The sequence below is a fragment of the Ictalurus furcatus genome, chromosome 6 (assembly GCF_023375685.1).
Source record: "Ictalurus furcatus strain D&B chromosome 6, Billie_1.0, whole genome shotgun sequence".
Taxonomy (NCBI): Eukaryota; Metazoa; Chordata; class Actinopteri; order Siluriformes; family Ictaluridae; genus Ictalurus; species Ictalurus furcatus.
Genome location: NC_071260.1, coordinates 6060519 through 6079167, shown reverse-complemented (window position 1 = coordinate 6079167; position 18649 = coordinate 6060519). Strand labels below are relative to the sequence as shown.

General features: G+C 39.8%; 2 protein-coding genes across 2 annotated transcripts in view; one reads left to right on the top strand and one right to left on the bottom strand.

The window, feature by feature from the left end:
* Positions 1 to 2479: 2479 nt before the first annotated feature.
* On the top strand, positions 2480 to 11530 carry LOC128609335 (protein FAM124A). The gene is made up of 4 exons (XM_053627868.1): positions 2480 to 2586; positions 2727 to 2761; positions 8275 to 8996; positions 10204 to 11530. The coding sequence occupies exons 1-4, from the start codon at positions 2531 to 2533 to the stop codon at positions 10903 to 10905; spliced, it is 1515 nt and encodes a 504-aa protein (XP_053483843.1). The 5' UTR covers positions 2480 to 2530; the 3' UTR covers positions 10906 to 11530.
* A 4901-nt stretch (positions 11531 to 16431) lies between these two features.
* The window catches only part of ranbp2 (RAN binding protein 2), a 37690-nt gene continuing 35472 nt past the window's right edge, over positions 16432 to 18649 (bottom strand). The window contains exons 27-28 of the mRNA XM_053626318.1: positions 18264 to 18598; positions 16432 to 17304 (exon numbers count right to left, since the gene is read on the bottom strand). Coding sequence (XP_053482293.1) covers positions 16999 to 17304; positions 18264 to 18598 — 641 coding nt within the window. The 3' untranslated portion in view covers positions 16432 to 16998. The remainder of the gene's footprint in view (positions 17305 to 18263; positions 18599 to 18649) is intronic.

Here is an 18649-nt window from a genome sequence, read left to right as displayed (position 1 = left end):
ACACCACAGCTACACCACATTTACACCTCAGCTACACAACATTTACGCCACAGCTACACCAGAGTTACACCACATTTACACCACAGCTACACCAGAGTTACACCATAGCCACACCACATTTATACCACAGCTTCATCAGAGTTACACCACAGCTACACCACATTTACGCCACATCCACAACACAGCTACACCACAGCTACACCACATTTACACATTTACACAACAGTTACACCACAATTACGCCACAGCTACACCACATTCACAACACAGCTACACCACAGCTACACCACATTTACACATTTACACAACAGTTACACCACAATTACGCCACAGCTACACCACATTTACACCTCAGCTGCACCACATTCACACCACAGCTACACCACATTTACACCTCAGCTGCACCACATTCACACCACAGCTACACCACATTTACACCTCAGCTACACCACATTTACACCACAGATGCACCACAGTTACACCACAGCTGCACCAAATTGCACCACCACTACACAACATTTACCCAACAGTGACACCACCGCTACACCACATTTACACCTCAGCTGTACCACATTTACACTACAGCTACACCAGTTACATCACAGCTACACCACATGTACACCACATTTACACCTCAGCTGCACCACATTTACACCACAGCTACACCACATTTATACCACAGCTACAGCGTTCTGGTTCCGCGTTACACCATAGCTACACCACATTTACACCTCAGCTGCACCAGAGTTACACCACATTTGCACAACATGTACACATGCACCAGATGTGCACCACATTTACACCACAGCTACACCACATTTACACCACAGCTACACAAGAGTTACACCATGGCTACACCACATTTACACCACAGCTGCACCAGAGTTACACCACAGCTACACTAGAGTTACACCATAGCTACACCACATTTACACCACAGCTACACCATATTTACACTACAGCTGCACCAGAGTTACACCACATTTACACCACAGCTACACCAGAGTTACACCACAGCTGCACCAGAGTTACACCACAGCTACACCACATTTACACCTCAGCTGCACCACATTTGCACCACAGTTACACCACATTTACAGCTCAGCTGCACCACATTTACACCACAGCTACACCACATTTACAGCTCAGCTGCACCACATTTACACCACAGCTACACCACATTTACAGCTCAGCTGCACCACATTTACACCACATTTACACCTCAGTTGCACTGCATTTACACCACAGCTTCACCACATTTACAGCTCAGCTGCAGCACATTTACACCTCAGCTACACCACATTTACACCACAGCTGCACCACATTTACACCTCAGCTGCACCACATTTACACCACATTTACACCACAGCTACACCACCTTTATACCTCAGCTGCACCACATTTACACCACATTTACACCTCAGCTGCACCACATTTACACCTCAGCTGCACCACATTTACACCACATTTACACCTCAGCTGCACCACATTTACACCATATTTACACCACATTTATACCTCAGCTGCACCACATTTACACCACATTTACACCTCAGCTGCACCACATTTACACCTTAGCTGCACCACATTTACAGCTCAGCTGCAACACATTTACAGCTCAGTTGCACCACATTTACACCACAGCTGCACCACATTTACACCCTAGCTGCACATTTACACCACATTTACACCTCAGCTGCACCACATTTACAGCTCAGCTGCACCACATTTACACCACAGCTACACCACATTTACACATCAGCTGCACCACATTTACACCACATTTACACCTCAGCTGCACCACATTTGCACCACATTTACAGCTCAGCTGCACCACATTTACAGCTCAGTTGCACCACATTTACACCACAGCTGCACCACATTTACACCACAGCTGCACCACATTTACACCTCAGCTGCACCACATTTACAGCACATTTACACCTCAGCTGCACCACATTTACACCACATTTACAGCTCAGCTGCACCACATTTACACCACAGCTACACCACATTTACACCTCAGCTGCACCACATTTACACCATATTTACAGCTCAGCTGCACCACATTTACACCACAGAAACAAATGCAACGCATGGATGAAATGTGCGCTTTTTTTGTCTCAGGTTTGCGCTCAACTTTGACAAATCAAATCTGTTTCCTGAATCTGAGTACCGAATCCAAAACCTGCACTTTTTTTTAGAAGAAGAAGAAGAAATAATAACTGAACTGACTTGTGACTTTGTTGACCACGTTTGCTGCCTCCGGGTGGCGGAAGCGGGGCGCGAGCACGCCGTGAGTTTTAACGTGAAAGGTGTTCCGCGGAACAGCGCGCGCTCCTTCCCTCATCAGCTCCAAGTCATTTCGTCAGACGCATGATAGGGGACGTCCAAAAACGCATCATTTGTAAACGCAATTTACAAAGTATAACGTTACGGGAAAGTTTTGTTTTTATGGTCTTCAGGCTGGTGAGGGGAAAACCAGGTGAACTGTGCGCCATAAAGGACATAAACGTCATCTTCATCTGAGATGGAGAAGAACTCGAGTGAGATTGAGCGCGCGGATCCGGGAGCGGAGACCGCTGGGTAAGTGTTATAGAACAGAGTTACAGTACCGGGTTACAATACCGGGTTACAGAACAGAGTTTTGTTTGTTTGTTTGTTTTACTCTTTATTTCATATCAGCGCCTCACAGAGCTGCTGTCTGTCTGTGTGTCTGTCTCCAGAGACTCCAGTCCAGTGTCCAGTCCACTTACAAGCAGTAAGTGAATCTCTCTCTCTCTCTCTCTCTCTCTCTCTCTCTCCTCCTCCTCCTCCTCTATCCCCATCTCTCTCTCTCTCTCTCTCTCTCTCTCTCACTCTATTATAAGAGCTTCTTGGGTGTTGCGCTTCTCTTTACAGTGCATGACCTTTCCCTAATTCTCTGTCAGGTGTATTGTGTGTTTCCCAGTGGAGGGATTATATCCAATATTAGACCTTTAATCTGGAAGTACATGGTTGCTCTGAAAGACACACACACACACACACACACACACACAGGAAGATAAATACACCTCTTAATGCCCTCTTATATAAACAGTGCTGATTGAGAGAATAGAAGAAAGCAAATACAGTCATGGGAAAAAGAATGTATACAGTTCTTCAGTTCTATGTTTTTATTTATCAGGGCCTAAATAACAATTGTGTGGTCCTCATCAACTTCTATAAACAAATAAACCACCTTTAGCAACAATAATTTGAAATAATCATTTTCTGTAGGAGGTTATCAGTCGTTTATCACATGATTTTGGAGAAATTTTAGCCCACTCTTCTTTACAAAATTACTTCAGTTCATTGACATTTGAGGGCATTTGTTTATGCACAGCTCTCATAAGATCCCACCACAGCATCTCAATCTCATCTTAATTTTTTTCTTCTTTAGCCATTCAGATGTTGATTTGTTGGTGTGCATGGGATCACTATCCTGTAGCATGACCCAGTTTCGGCCCAGCTTAAGCTACTGGACAGACGGCCTCACATTTGTCTCAACAACATTCTTGTATAAAGTGATGTTTGTTGTTGTCTCAATGAAATCCCAGGTCCTTGGGCTGCAAAACAAACCCAAATCATCACCCGTCCACCACCATGCTTGACAGTTGGTATGAGGTGTTTGTAGTGATACACTGTGTTTGGTTTTCACCAAATATGGTGCTGTGCATGATGACCAAATATCTCCACCTTGGTCTCATCAGTCTATAGGATATTGTTCCAGGACGTTTGTGGGTTGTGCAGATGCAATAAAGTCATTTTTGGAGAGAAGGGGCTTCTTTCTTGCCACCCTTTCATGAAAACCATACTTGTTCAGTCTTTTTCTGTTTGTGCTGTCATGAACATAAACATTTAATGTGCATACAGAGGTATAGATTACATGACGTAGCTCTTGTGTTTTTCTTCAACTGTCTTGATGGCTATTCATTTGTAAACAGTTGTTCTCACTGTAGAATGGTGAAGTTCAAATTGTTTGGAGATGGCCTTATAATCCTTCCCAGATTGATGACGAGCACCAATTGCTTCTCTGAGGTCTTGGCATGATGTAGACACACACCTGAGTGCTCCAGAATACCAAATTGCCAAAAGTTCTTGATGATTAACTAATTGTGTGCATTTCATTAGTAACACCTGGCTCTCTTAATGATTGTGGAAGTAGGAGTGGTGTACTTATTTTTTCACCTGGTTTCTGAATGTCATTTTACTTTTTGGGGAAAATAACTACATTTTGAAATCTGTTGTGGGGTTTTTTTCTCATTTGAGGTTATTTGTTTGTAGAAGTTGTTGAGGACCATACAATTGTTATTTAGGTCCTGATAAATAAAAACATAGAATTGGAGGAGGGTGTACTTTCTTTTTCCCATGACCTTAAGTATCTATAGAAATATTGGAGACGATTTGAATATTTCTGCAGTGAAAAGGATGTTTATTTGTTTCCAGCTTCAATTGAAGGATGTTTTTCTCCCCTTTATTCTTTTCTCTTCAATGGTTTAGACAAAAACATATAACTTGCCCAATTACTTGACAAAATAGAAATGAAAATGTTTTCTGTTAAGTTCCAATTGTCCACATGTATTTGTGGAATCCACAGAACACGTGATCAATGCAGAAGTTGCTTTATTTGGCAGTTTCAATGAAACATTCATATGGCCAAAAGTTTGTGGACACCTGACCATCACATCCATATGTGGTTCTTCCCCAAACGGTTGCTACAGAGTTGGAAGCACACAATTGTATAGAATCTCCTGGGTTGCTCTAGCATTAAAAATTTTTTCAAAGGAACTAAGAGGCCCAAACCTGTACCAGCACGACGGTGCCCCCATGCACAAAGCGATAAACCTTAAAGACATGGTGTGTTAAGGTTGGAGTGTAAGAACTTGAGTGTCCTGCACAGAGCCCTGACCTCAACCCCACTGAACACCTTTTGGATGAACATCACTTCAATTGAAGAGATTAGGCATGAGGAAAATCTGAGTTAACATGTTAACAGGTTTGCATGTCTCCATGTGCTTAGGGGGTTTCCTTTGGGTACTCTGGTTTCCTCCTACAGTCTAAAGACATGCATTGTAGGCTGACTGTAATCTCTAAATTGTCCGTAGTGTGTGAATGGGTGTGTAAGTATGTGTGCAATTGTGCCCTGTGATGAGTCGGCACCCCGTCCAGGGTGGGATAGGCTCCATGCTCCCTGCGACCCTGTGTAGGATAAGCGGTACAGAATATATATATATATATATATATATATATATATATATATATGTATATACATCCATTTTCTCAGATGGATCAGACACCCACAGACACAGACACACACCTGATTGCGGCAAAATACCAAACTGCCAAAGGTTCTTGATGATTTACTAATCCTGTGCATTTCATTGGCAATACCTGGCTGCTAATTACTCTCTTAATGTTTGTGGAAATAGGATGAGTGTAGGATGAGAGGTCAGAGGAAAATTGCCAGATTGGTTCAAGCTCCCAGGAAGGAAATACTAATTCATATAATCACTCTTTACAACCATGATGAGCAGAAAAGCATCTCAGCATGCACAGAACATCAAATCTTGAGGTGGACGGGCTACAACAGCAGGAGTCCACTCCTGTTAAACAAGAACAGGAATCTGAGGCCAGCATGGGCATAAGGTCACTGAAACTGGACAGCTGAAGATTAAAAAAAGGTCTGGTCATTCTCCTCTGATCTCTCTCATCAACAAGGTGTTTCAGCCTGCAGATCCTCCGCACACAGGATGCTTTACTCTAGAGACTGTTGTGTGTGAAAATCGCAGAAGATCAGCAGTTTCTGAAATACTCAAACCAGCCCATCTCGTACCAACAACCATGCCATGATTAACATCATAGAGATCACCCCCCCCCCCCCCCCAATAATTGGGATGGAGTCGTCCTTTAATACCAAAAGCCATTGTTCTTAGAACTAATATGTTTTTATAAAAGGAGTTATTCGTAGTCCTTTAAAAAGTGGGACATTATGTTCTAAGCATTCATGCAGTGGAATCGTTATTGAATCATGGCCATAAAACTGATTCACCTTTCACTGTCATGACAGATTGTTTATTTCAGTAATCTGCTCTGTGTCTCTGTTCACCTTCAGACTACTCAGTAAAAGCAGGATAGAGGTGGCTCTTTAGTGGAAGGGCAGATAAAGCAGGAAATGGAAAGTTTCTTTGTGAATTTCTCTGAACTTTGTTATGACAAATGGCTGTTAAATATGTCAGTCTCTTTTTGTCTCATGAGGCTATTTTGCTGGCTTTGTTCCATCAGACTTACATTAACCGATTTAACATGATCTTGCCAGTTAGCCAGCTAACTATATTTTCTTGTCTATTTTCCATCCCATGGTAAAACGAGAGCAGAGGAGGCCTGACAAACTGCAGAGCAACAGATAGGTTATATTCAGTCATTATAAATCTATAAAGTATGTATGTTAAGCTGACCTGAGTAAAGGGCCCGTGAGTGTAAATACTAAGAACTGTAGGTGCACCTAAATTGAGCACTGTTTAGATTTAGACAGTAATGTAACTTCAATATTGCAGTCCCTGTTTCTAAATGGTCAGAGAGAAAGTTTATGATTAATAATTGTAATAATGTGTGGACTAATATAACTAATATGACTTATAACTAGTCATTACTAACCATTGCTTGTATGTTCATGAATTTCATTAATAGTAGTATGTTTACAGCCATGGACTCTTGAGGGTGAAAAAGTCTCAAACGTTTGAAGAGAAAAGTACTGTAAATTTAACTTCACTGCAAATGTACTGGAGTAACTTTTGCACATTGCTCTGGATTTATATTCTGTTTTCACCTCTCTTTGTGTTTAACTGGTGTAAAATGTTGCAGAGGTAATTCTGTGAAAGTGTTTAATTACATGTAATCACTTAGAAGTTACAGGTAAGGCAATACAGTAAAAGCACTGAGGTCTGCTGCTGGTGAGTTTGTGTATGGGGGGGTTCTGTTTGTGTGTGTAAGCTTGTAAGAGCACAGCGTTCCCTCGCCCCATCATGCCCTCAACCTTGAACAACAAACAAAGTAGGACAAGTCCCCTGAGTGAGAAGGGAGCAAAAGCAGAATGATTGAGAGCAAGAGGGAATGTGGAAAAGGTGTAAGTAGCCCGATGTACTGTATGTACAGTACCAGTACACAAGAAATAGTTTAAAGTAGAACTTTAACTTCTTTTCCTATTTTATAATGAAGCATTAAAGTACAAATATCCCAAAATAATTATGATTGAAAAACATCTTTCCTGACATATGATGTGCACTGTATGTGTTTTGTCGATTCCACTAATGTGTTAATGCGAATACCTAGAAATATAGAAAAATGAATTTCATGAATCAATCACTCCATTGGTGTTTTTTCATTTCTGTTTTGTCAAAAGAAAAGAAAAAAAAAAACAGAAAAATATGGCCACAAGTAATGATGAGAACAATATAAACACCTCTTGTTCACTGCAGAAATATTTGAGTCCTCTTTACTATTTCTAGTTATTTATTTTCCTTCTTGAAAATATGCGTGCGTGCACATCTCAGGATGCACAACACGTCAAACCTTGAGCTGTGGAAGACTGGAAAAAGACCAGACAATTATTTTCCAGTCTTGATCTGTTCAGTTTTGTTGAGCCTGTGTTCACATTCCAGCTCACTATCCTGTAAACAGTGGTTATTTGTGTTACTATAACATTCCTGTCAGCCTGGCCATTCTCCTCTGACCTCTCAAGAATCTAAAGAAACTATATATAAATATTGTTTGCAAAATTATTTACATATAAACATGTAATTAATATAACTTAATATAATATAATATTAATATAACATAATATAATATAAAATAATGTAAGCAATGATTTGAAACCCCTAAATTAGTTCTTACAGCTTAAAAGTTTTAGCATGCTAATTAAGAATTACACTATTCACATATTTTGTCATTGGCAGAGTTTATGGCTGCTCTTTTTCTAATATTTCACATCAGTTACAGTCCGCAAGATGATTTTAATTCAGAGTGTGGATTTTAAATTCATTTGTTGTGCCAGATCAGAACGTTTATTGGGCCCTCAGGTCTTATGTGTGACACTCCAATCTACAGGACACTGTATATAGGGTTTTCACTGATAGCATTGTTTTAATGTCTAAATGTTTTGTTTTCATAAAATTTGTATTCAGTTATATGCTCACTGCTTTCCTCTCAGTCCAACTCTTTTTCATTGTCCATGTCCATGGGATTTGTTTATGGGAGACCTCCTGCAAGACCCCTTCCTCGTTTCTGTTCACATCATAACAGATCCAGGTGAGGCAAAAACACTCCAAAGTGCTGCAGACCAACTCCTCTCCCTCCTCCACCCACAACTGACCCTCTTCAGAGTGTCAGAGCGAGCAGAAAGGCCCCAACCAAGGCCACAGTGCCTAACGGACCTCCACCTATCTCTTTGTCCATACCTATCTGTCATCCTCTTCCTGCAAGAAGATTATGGAAGGGAAGAGAGCCATGAGCAGCAGCTGAGACGCCCTCCATGGCGTTACCACCACACAGAGTACGTAAAAGACTTAGCATTTTCCCCAGCAATGCAGGATTTCTTCATACTAGCCCCTGGCACACCACTCTGGGCCCTGCGGCAGGTACATTATGGAAAGGAGGTTGTACGATTCACTATATATTGCCGATATGAGACCTACAGTGATCAGGTGCGTCTCTACAGACTGCTTCTGCGTCGCCCTCTAGCACAGAGAAACCAGATTTATAGCTTCTGCGTGGTCTACTCTAACCACCACATGGAGATTCAACTATCATTTAAGCGGTTACCAAAAGGACAGGATCCTACCCCCACTGAATGCACCCTTATGGAGATACGTGTGAGAAATATGGCTGAACTCATAGCGCTTCTGCCCCATCCCTGTAGACCAATCAGTGACATACGTTGGCAAACCAAGGATTACGATGGGAATAAGATATTACTGCAGGTGAGAGTCTGTGTGTTGTGTGTGTTGATTAGATTATTGCGTAAATGTGCTAGCTAGCCCATAATACTGAAGTTTGATTGCAGAAGTACTCCCTTTGCTGTGAAACCCATAAGCTGGCTGGTGTGTCTGTGTGTGTGTGTGTGTGTGTGTTCCATATGTTAGTGTAGCCTATGACCAATACAGTGCTTTTTTAGGAAGCATTACACAAGTGGAAATAGTGGGAGATGGGGGTGTGGACAGCGGCATGATCTAGGTTGAGAGGTTTGAATGTCACTTTCCAGCTCAGATACATCCTACATCATCTGAAAGTAGCCCCAAATTTCTGTAATGATTTAACACAGAGCTACAGGTATCATACCAGAAAAGCCTTCTTAGAAAGAGAGAGAGAGAGGAATGGACCAAGAGAAAAAGGACAGCAAATTCCCAGCTCTCTGTGCAGCGAGGTGTGGAGTAGGAAACAGTGGACTTTTGTTCACATTCTTACACAAAAGTTCCAATTTGTTTGGGTGGAACATAAAAAAACTTACTCTGGCACTTACAACTCTACTCTGCGCACTTTGCTTCTTCTGGAACTCAATTAAGGGATCTTGTATGGTAGCACTTCTTGTATTGTTCTCTGCTTGATATATCGCTTTGCTTGTATTTTCTCATTTGTAAGTTGCTTGGGATAAAAGCGTCTGGTAAATGAATGAATGTAAATGTAAAAGTAATGTAAATGGGGATTTCGGGTCCAGAGAGAAAGTGTTCCACAGGCCTCTGCACTTTTTCTACTTTTTGTTTCCCATGCACTGGATTAAATGAAAGAAAACGTTTTTAAGTTATACTTATAACTTAAAGCAGTGGCCACCCTGCTCACCCTTTTCCTGGAGATCTACCTTCTTGAAGACTTTAGCTCCAACCATAATGGTGCCCACCTGACCATTTATTCATTGCCTTAAGAAGTTCTTGATCAACTAAAACAGGTGTGTTAGATTTTGGTTGGAGATGAAACCTGCAGAAAGGTAGATCTCAAGGAAGAGGGTTGGTGACCACTGCCTTAAAGGCTTGATGGCCGTAGCTACACACCTCAACAGTTCAGGTTCTCTACTTGTGAGTTGAAAGTCGTGAGTTCAGTAATAACACTGTAATTCAGTAATAACACACTACACATAGTGTGCTAATGTCAGTCACCATACATTACTTTTCTATGTGTGCTTTCTTCCTATAGGTACAGGGCTCATCAGAAAGGTCAAGGGACACCATTCCCTCCTCTCCATCTTCAGAGACTCCCTCTTTTCCACTATCAAACAGTTATGGCCCTGGTGCCTACAAGAAGTGTCGCTGCCCAAGCACCTCCTGCTCCCACACTCAGAATCTGCTCATGCAGTCTTCTCCTACTCCCCTACCACTGCAATGTAAGCAGGAGGACATAGAGAGTGTTCAGTGTAGCCAGGAAATTATGTCTGCTGGATGGACAGATTTCCACACTCGCTCCCTAATCTCAATGGCAACAAAAGCATTTCATTCAGTAAGCACCTATCCTTCCACTTCCCATCCGTTCAGTTCCTTCTCTCTTACAATGCCGAGGTTCCGGATAAATGTAGACACATTAGTCGGAGCTGAAGAGACAGATGTAGACACGGGACAAGCAGTAATCAGCAGATCTGTAGATCTTTCTGTGGTCTCAGCTTACTTGCTCCCACACACACAAATTATTTCAAGAGCTAGAGTCCCACAGCCTCTATCTGAGCCTCCGCAGTTATTCAGCAAGGCATCATCTCTAAAACACTCAAATAAAACAGCATCGCTTCCAAAATGTGTGTGTGCACTTCAGGCCAGTTCAAAATGGAGTAGAGGTGAGCATCAGAGTAATGGCTTAGAAATAACTACAGACTGCAAAGAAGAGGACAAACAGGAGTTCTTCATCTGATGCACAAACACTGGATAATGAAACCTTCATTCATCTTCAATAACCGCTTTATTCTGTTCAGGGTACAGCAGTCATTTAATGACTTTCTAATCAAGTAAACTCCAACCCAAATGCTAGTTGAAAAGAAAATAATTACACTTGCAAGTAGCCAAAGTAAATTGAGTCGGATTTTAAAATTTAAAAATCTTTTTGAAACTTATTAAACTGCAATAAACAGGATAGCAGCTGACTACTGCCTGAAAGTGAAAAGACTGATGACGCTGGATTCATTTCCACCCTAATCCATCAGAGACGTGATATTGTGAATCCTGTAGACTGATCATCTAGAGCGGGTATGGAATTAAGGTTGACCTGCATGGGTCAAGTGATCACTGATCTACACTAATTTATTTCATTGAAAGACGACGAAAATGTTTTGTAAATATATGTCTTTGCTTCATACATGCAGAATATTGCACAAATATTCACAGATGTTATTTAACCCTCTAATGTTGCAGCTGTCACTGGCAATAAAAAGATGCATGTTATAATTATTTTTCATTTGTAGCAAGGGACAAGCCGAAAAATTGGTCAGAAGTGTTTGTTCTAAACTGTAACTTGCTAACATATCTGTATTTGTACACAGAAGATTTATTTTATTATGAATTTAATGTGGTGGCAGTATATCACTGTGTGTAGTGTTATTTGTCTAAAAGAAGAAAAAAACAACTCTGTACGCCTTTTTCGTATTAATTTTAAATTTTTATTTTTGCCATAGAAAACAGGAAACAGGAAGTAAAAAAAAAAAAAAGGAATCCAAATGTGTTGACACATCACTTTGAAAAAGCTTACATCAGAACTTCATAATAAAGAAACAATGCATTATTTTGACATGTTCGTATACCTGTATGTAATCTGGTATATGGTCTAAATGGTCTGCTTCTTCTGGAACTCAATTAAGGGATCTTGTATGGTAGCACTTCTTGTATTGTTCTCTGCTTCATATATCGCTTTGCTTGTATTTTCTAATTTGTAAGATGCTTTGGATAAAAGCTTCAGCTAAATGAATAAATGTAAATGTAAAAGTAATGTAAATGGGGATTTGGGGTCCAGAGAGAAAGTGTTCCACAGGCCTCTGCACTTTTTCTACTTTTTGTTTCCCATGCACTGGATTAAATGAAAGAAAACGTTTTTAAGTTATACTTATAACTTAAAGCAGTGGTCACCCTGCTCACCCTTTTCCTGGAGATCTACCTTCTTGAAGACTTTAGCTCCAACCATAATGGTGTTCACCTGACCATCTAATCATTGCCTTAAGAAGTTCTTGATCAACTAAAACAGGTGTGTTAGATTTTGGTTGGAGATGAAACCTGCAGGAAGGTAGATCTCCAGGAAGAGGGTTGGTGACCACTGCTCTAAACACTCAGCAGCAGTGTGTCCCTTTATGCACCTAGAGGAAAACAAAGCAAAAAGTATATATTTAGCACAAAAAAAATCACAAAAATTCTATAGGAGTCTAAGTATGAAACAATTTAACCAATTAATCCTGGGTGAGGTATAAACATCTCTATTGTGAAGTAAATATCAGTAAACCTGATAAAACCTGGAATATTCTGAATCAATTACGTATGAAAATTACCTAAGTAAACAAATATTGCGTTAAAAAATATCATGCTTTGATTTTGTAAGGAAACCTTACACACAATAACCTACAGTGATATTTATAAAAGTTCCTCCCTGAGCTAGAATAAAAAAATATGTAGGCAAATGAAACATATCAAAACATATTATTATAAACATATTATTTTAAAAAATAATAATAATACATAAATTTAAAAATATATATTTTTCTAAAACAGACAATTCTATTTTGTATTTATAAAAATTATATAATTGTTTCTTTTCCCCTTTTAATTAATTTCTGCATCCATGTATATATCTATTTTTTTGTATTTTTAATCAATTTATTTATATATCTTTTAAACGTTCTTTTTCTAAAGTTCTGTATCTTTTTTTTTTTGGACATTTTCCCCTTTATTTACTTATTTATGTACATATATCAGGCCACATGGCGGTGCAGTGGGTAGCGCTGCACGCAAGACCAGGTGCCCGGCTCGAGCCTGAACCTAGGTTCCTGTCTGTGTAGAGTAACTCTGCATGCTAATACAGATAGGTGGATTGGCTATGCTAAATTGCAGCTAGGTGTGAATATGTGCCTGTGTCAGGGTAGCGGCAAAAGGGTGCCGAACTACATTACCCAACCCCAGTACGTCACTAATAACTCAGGCCAGGTTCTCACATACTCCGTTTGCGGTGCGGATTTTTCCCGTGTCCACGTTAACAGGTTAGAGCATTCACACGGGTGCGGATGCGGTGCGGATTTTTCCGTGTCCATATTAAGCAGTGGTTCCCAAACTTTTCCAGGGCAAGGCACCCCAAATAGTATTAGCATTTGACCAAGGCCCCCCTTTTGCAAGATGTCTTTAAAACACATTAAAAATACAGACTTCTGAATATATCCCCCCTTTTTTTTAATTAATAATTACATCTTACATCTTTACATTACATTAGATTAGGAATTGATTGTGTGTGTGTGTGTGGTTGTCTGAGAGTGAGAAAGAGAAAATCATGTTTATTTTTCACACCAAATTGTTGAGGCCCCCCGGGCGTCCCCTGGCGGCCCCCACATTGAAAACCACTGGGTTAGAGCATTCACACGGCTGCGATGCGGATTTTTCCATGTCCATGTTAATAGGTTAGAGTATTCACACGGATGCGGTGCAGCAGTGCAGCGATTGTTTCCGCAACAAGTCTATTTTTGCTGAGCTGCATGCACTGAATTAAAGTGATAGCGCATAGTTCTTGGTCAAAATGAAAACGGATTGACACGAAAATGTAGTCATTTCACCATAAATGCATATAATTAAAGTATACTACTGTTTTTCAGGGTAAAGCAAAGAAAGCCAAAACACTTAACAGGAGTTGCAAAAATTACATCTAGGCCTACAATATATGTTTATAATGTGAAATATACTAGACAGCATGTTATATTGTGGAGGGGGACGACACTCACATCTCAGCAGAAAGTTGCAATCACGTGACAGGCTGGTTATCGGATAAAGTTGTGTATGGCCAGCAGGATTTCTTGTATAAAGGTTTAAATGCAAAAGAAAAGACATCTGAGGCAGTTTCCTCGGCTGTTTGTGTCAGTGGTAAGTTTTCATTTAAAATGTTTGTGATACTACCTTTTCATGTAAGAGAAATACCATGTTTAAATGTTTTGCCACCTGCTTGAGCAATGTAATAGCCTATATATAGAAGTAACGATAAATATTGTATTACTGTACTGTGTTGCTCTAAACTTCATTCAAAGTCCTGTCACCCTCCACCTTCATGTCCTTTTCTGAACGGGTTCTGCAGCGGATCAGTACCGCACTGTGACAGCACAATGGTGCGTGCTGCTTCTGCACCGCATACATACCGCAAACGGAGTGTGCATGAACCAGGCGTTGTTTTGCACGTTCCACAATAAAACTCTGCACCTGCCGCCTCCTCTACAATTTACATGACCGCGTGCATGGTGCTGGGATTGAGTCCAGAAACACCATGACCCTTACCAGGATAAAGCAGCTACTATAGATGCTTGAATTAATGTACATATATTTCTTTGTTGAGTGTCAATGCTGGAGCAGGGGGCAAGCTGGCATCTGACCCAGCACTTTTCAAACTACGGGGACTGGGACCAGGACTTCAGGCAATAATAGACAGGTCTGACTCGGTTGAAAAACCAATCAAAACTTCCAGTTCAGCTGTACATTGGACATTCCTCCTAAAGGGGATCTCCTCGGAGTGATGAGTGCTATATATAACTTTGTGAACTAATTTTTTGCTGTTATTAGCTGCACCAAAACACTTTATTGAATAAAAACAGTTGAATAAAAACACTTTGTTAATCAGCACAATGACAATAAAACTTTAATAACACCACAGCAGCATGCACAGTTTTAGGTGTTTTTTTTTTTTTTTTTTAATTATCTTTACGTTGTGGAGGGAGAACTGTTTCACTGCATTATATTGTATTTGCTTGCTTTTGGTTGACGGTGTTAGCAGATTTTTCTTACATGATTCACAATGTTTTTCATGTTATCTATGAAACTCCACATTACATATGAAGCAGGAACAAAAAAAAAAGATTCCAAGTGTTAGAAACAAAACTACCTGTGAGAGAAAACTTCAATCTACTGTAAAATAAGGTAGAGTGAAAACTTGAGTTTAACAAAACTCTCTGTCCATGAACTCTCCAGATCTGCACCTTTATGTAAGAGAAAATATAAACAAGTCTTGACTAAACAAATAGGTTTTCAGCCAAGACAAAGATTGAGACTGTGTCTAAGTCCCAAACACTAATTGAAAACTCTGCCCCCTGCTGTAGTCTTCATTATTCTAATAAAAAACCTGTACTGTTCGATTGACTTTTTTTTTTTTCTTTTAAACGTTCAATCCTTTATGGGTCATTAGGAGTATTTTATAATACTATAATGTAGTGGGGATAAGGGGTGATGTGATCAAATCTTCCGGTTCTAATGAGGACTCGGCCTGCTGCATTCTGGACTAACTGGAGCTTGTTTATGCACCTACTGAAACATCCAGACAGCAAACCATTACAATAGTCCCATCTAGAGGTAACAAAAGCATGAACTAGTTTTTTTGTAGTTACATTCTATTTCTTATACTAGTGATGTTTTTGAGATGAAAGATGGCCATCCTTTTCTGCTCTCCTCAACTGTACATTGAGGTGAGCAGATTCATCCCCAGTGAAATTGTACATCCAGGTAAGACCCAACATGATGTATTAAAAGCCTGCTGTCCAGTGATCATTTATCTTTCCTCACCTTAAAACAATGCGCTTGAATCTGCTACAGAAGCCCATCGAAGCCATGCGTCAGCGAATCAGTGGTGCGACTACAGGACGCAAAATTTTCACACAGGCTGCACTGAAAGTCCTCTGAAACAGCTTCCAGTGTGAATAATAAACAAACCGCAAAATATTTGCTATTTTCTTCCTAAAATATTGAATTCCAGCAAGAGTGATAATAAGACACATTAGTAAAGATTTAATTCCAGTAAAGATTTAAACATTTGTTTCTTGGTTTTATTTATTTATTTTTTCATGTGTAAAATGATTTGTAAAATGACCCTTTCTAACAGCAAGCCCACGAGAGAAATGTCTCCTCAAATATTTGTCATGTTTTTCAAAATTGTCAGCATTGCTTGACTTCAAGATCAACAACTCAACTCTGTTACTAATATTATAGCTACAAAGAATATTAATTTATAGAATTTCTTTATTTATTGTTAAAAACTTGTTTGTCATGATGTTAAAAGTTAGCATCATGTACTGAACAATGGCTGATATTAGCCTGGATCTTCAACTCGAACATTGATGCGCAAATGGTACTGTAATGGTGGGCCGTCACTTAAATTATCTTGGAAAAAAAGCTTTCCAAATTTTAATGTTTGAGAGAGAACATAAAGAAAGACACAAACTCAGTGTTCAACCTTTAATAGTGCCAAAAAAGCAGAAAATGTAGAATTTACAATGCTGTAAAAAGCCCAATTTCCAAAAATCTATAGAGTAAAAAGACACAAAATTGAATGTTTAAGATTATCCAAATTTGTTGCTGTTTAATCCAGCTGTGTAACTGAATCAAACCTGCAACACAGATTTTAGCACACAGCCTAATGAACCACCTGCAGTTGGCTTGAAAAAAAATAGCAGGAAGTTAGGCTTTTATTAGTCTAATTCTTTGGCTTCACCTCCGTAACAGCTTTTTTAAACAAATGTCTATTTGTCATGATGTCACATCAGGAAGCACATCAGTATAATGATCACTCTCTGTAGATCACTGACTGACCCCCATTCTTACATCGGTCATCAGTGCCATAATATTTCCTTGAAAATAAACAAAATCACGCCACAAAATTAGGCTTAGACCTTTGGTTGTCCCTCAGTCACATTTCAAATAAGGAGAAACTCAAGACAAAAATAAACAAACAAAAACAAGCAGAACATTAAAAACCTTCACAAGTGGACTTCTTGTATGAAGAAAAGAACTATAGTTGTCCACAGTCTACAACTGTTATCTTTTTGCTTGGTACGCCTTTCTTAGAGCCCAGCTCTCCCATTCGCTTCACCACATCCATGCCATCTTTGACGACGCCGAAAGCAACATGTTTGAAGTCCAAATGCTCAGTTTTCTTTAACGTGATTAAAAACTGAGAGTTGTTTGTGTGTCTGCCACGGTTGGCCATGGACAATATACCTGGTCCTGTGTGGCGCACGTCAAAGTTCTCGTCCTCAAACTTCTCCCCGTAGATACTCCTTCCACCAGAGCCATCCTGTTTGCTTATATCACCACCCTAACCAAAGACAAGACATCAATAAAATTAAACGACAATTTTTTCTTTACACAAAAGGATCAGCAATTTGAATAAAAATTAGTGAAACTGTCCATCCTTTCAGTTGCCAGTTATTATTCATCCGAATAGAAATACCTCCATTTTAAATAAGTTCGATAAGTCTTAAAAATCACCTTGTTTACTGAAATTGAACTGAAACATTTGATAGTGAGTCTCAGTTTCCACTAAGGGGAAAATAAACTCAGAGCCACAAACACAGCTACAAACAAAATGTGGTAATGATTGTGCAATTCTGCAACAGCAATATTAACAGGGTTAACTCTTTAGCCTGGTCTCTTTCCAGCAAAATCAATTTAGGGATTTAATTTAGTAAAGGAGGTGACTACTTCTACAATCAAGTTTCCCTTTTATTAAAAAAGAAAAATGAAATCCCCCTATTTTGTCTCTAATTTAGTCTTAGCCAATTCTCACCCACCAGCCAGTTCTCCCTCAACACATGACAGATAGCAACCGGGGAGAGTGAAGGCAATCAAATGTTTCCTCTGAGACACAGGCTGCTGTAGCACACTCAGAGGAAAGCGTTATCTCTTCCTTATGCACAGTGTTGCTGTGACTGACAGGGAGTTTTAGGCCATATTTCAGTCCACAAAATGATTTTTGCTCTCTTGGACTCCTGGCCACGGATGGCTGTGGCATCACTGGGATTCAAAGGTGATTGCTGCTCCTTTGCACCACCTGGGAGCCCTTTTGTGTTTTTAACCTTTTATGTTGATAAATGAATACATTTAACACAAGCACAGTTGTTAATGTGTTATTGGTCTACCAAACTGATTCTCTTGGTCCAAGTCCACTTGACACTAGACTAAGTGTAATGAATCCCAAAAAAAAAAAAAAAAAAAAAAAAAAAAAAAAAGTTTGACACCCCTGACCTAACTGAACACTAAGAAATGAAAGGTTACCTGACACATGAAATCAGGGATGATCCTGTGAAAGATGGAATTCCGGTAGCCAAACCCTTTCTCTCCAGTGCACAACGCTCTGAAGTTTTCTGCAGTTTTAGGGACGATGTTGAAAAATAGCTCTATTGTGATCTTGCCGATCAGCTCACCGTCAGCAGCTACAGTGAGAAATACCTCTGGATTACTTTGCCTAGAAAGTTCCATGACTTTAGAAGATTGGGCCAAGTCCACCTGAGACATGCACCTCTGACAATCTGTAAAGGTTTTCCTGAAGGACTCCGCGAGTTCAGGGGTCTTGAATTTGGCAGCAAGCTGCTCCACCTTGACGTCACCCTCTGTTTGGTAAATAGAACACATTTTGTACAACCAAGGTAAAGATTTAAAAT

What these genes read in the sequence shown, in the direction of transcription:
- LOC128609335 (XM_053627868.1), top strand. Translation starts at nt 2,531, where the DNA reads ATGGAGAAGAACTCGAGTGAGATTGAGCGCGCGGATCCGGGAGCGGAG. An exon ending in CCGGGAGCGGAGACCGCTGG is followed by an intron (nt 2,587 to 2,726) that starts GTAAGTGTTATA and finishes GTCTGTCTCCAG; the next exon opens with AGACTCCAGTCCAGTGTCCA. An exon ending in GTCCAGTCCACTTACAAGCA is followed by an intron (nt 2,762 to 8,274) that starts GTAAGTGAATCT and finishes TGTTTATGGGAG; the next exon opens with ACCTCCTGCAAGACCCCTTC.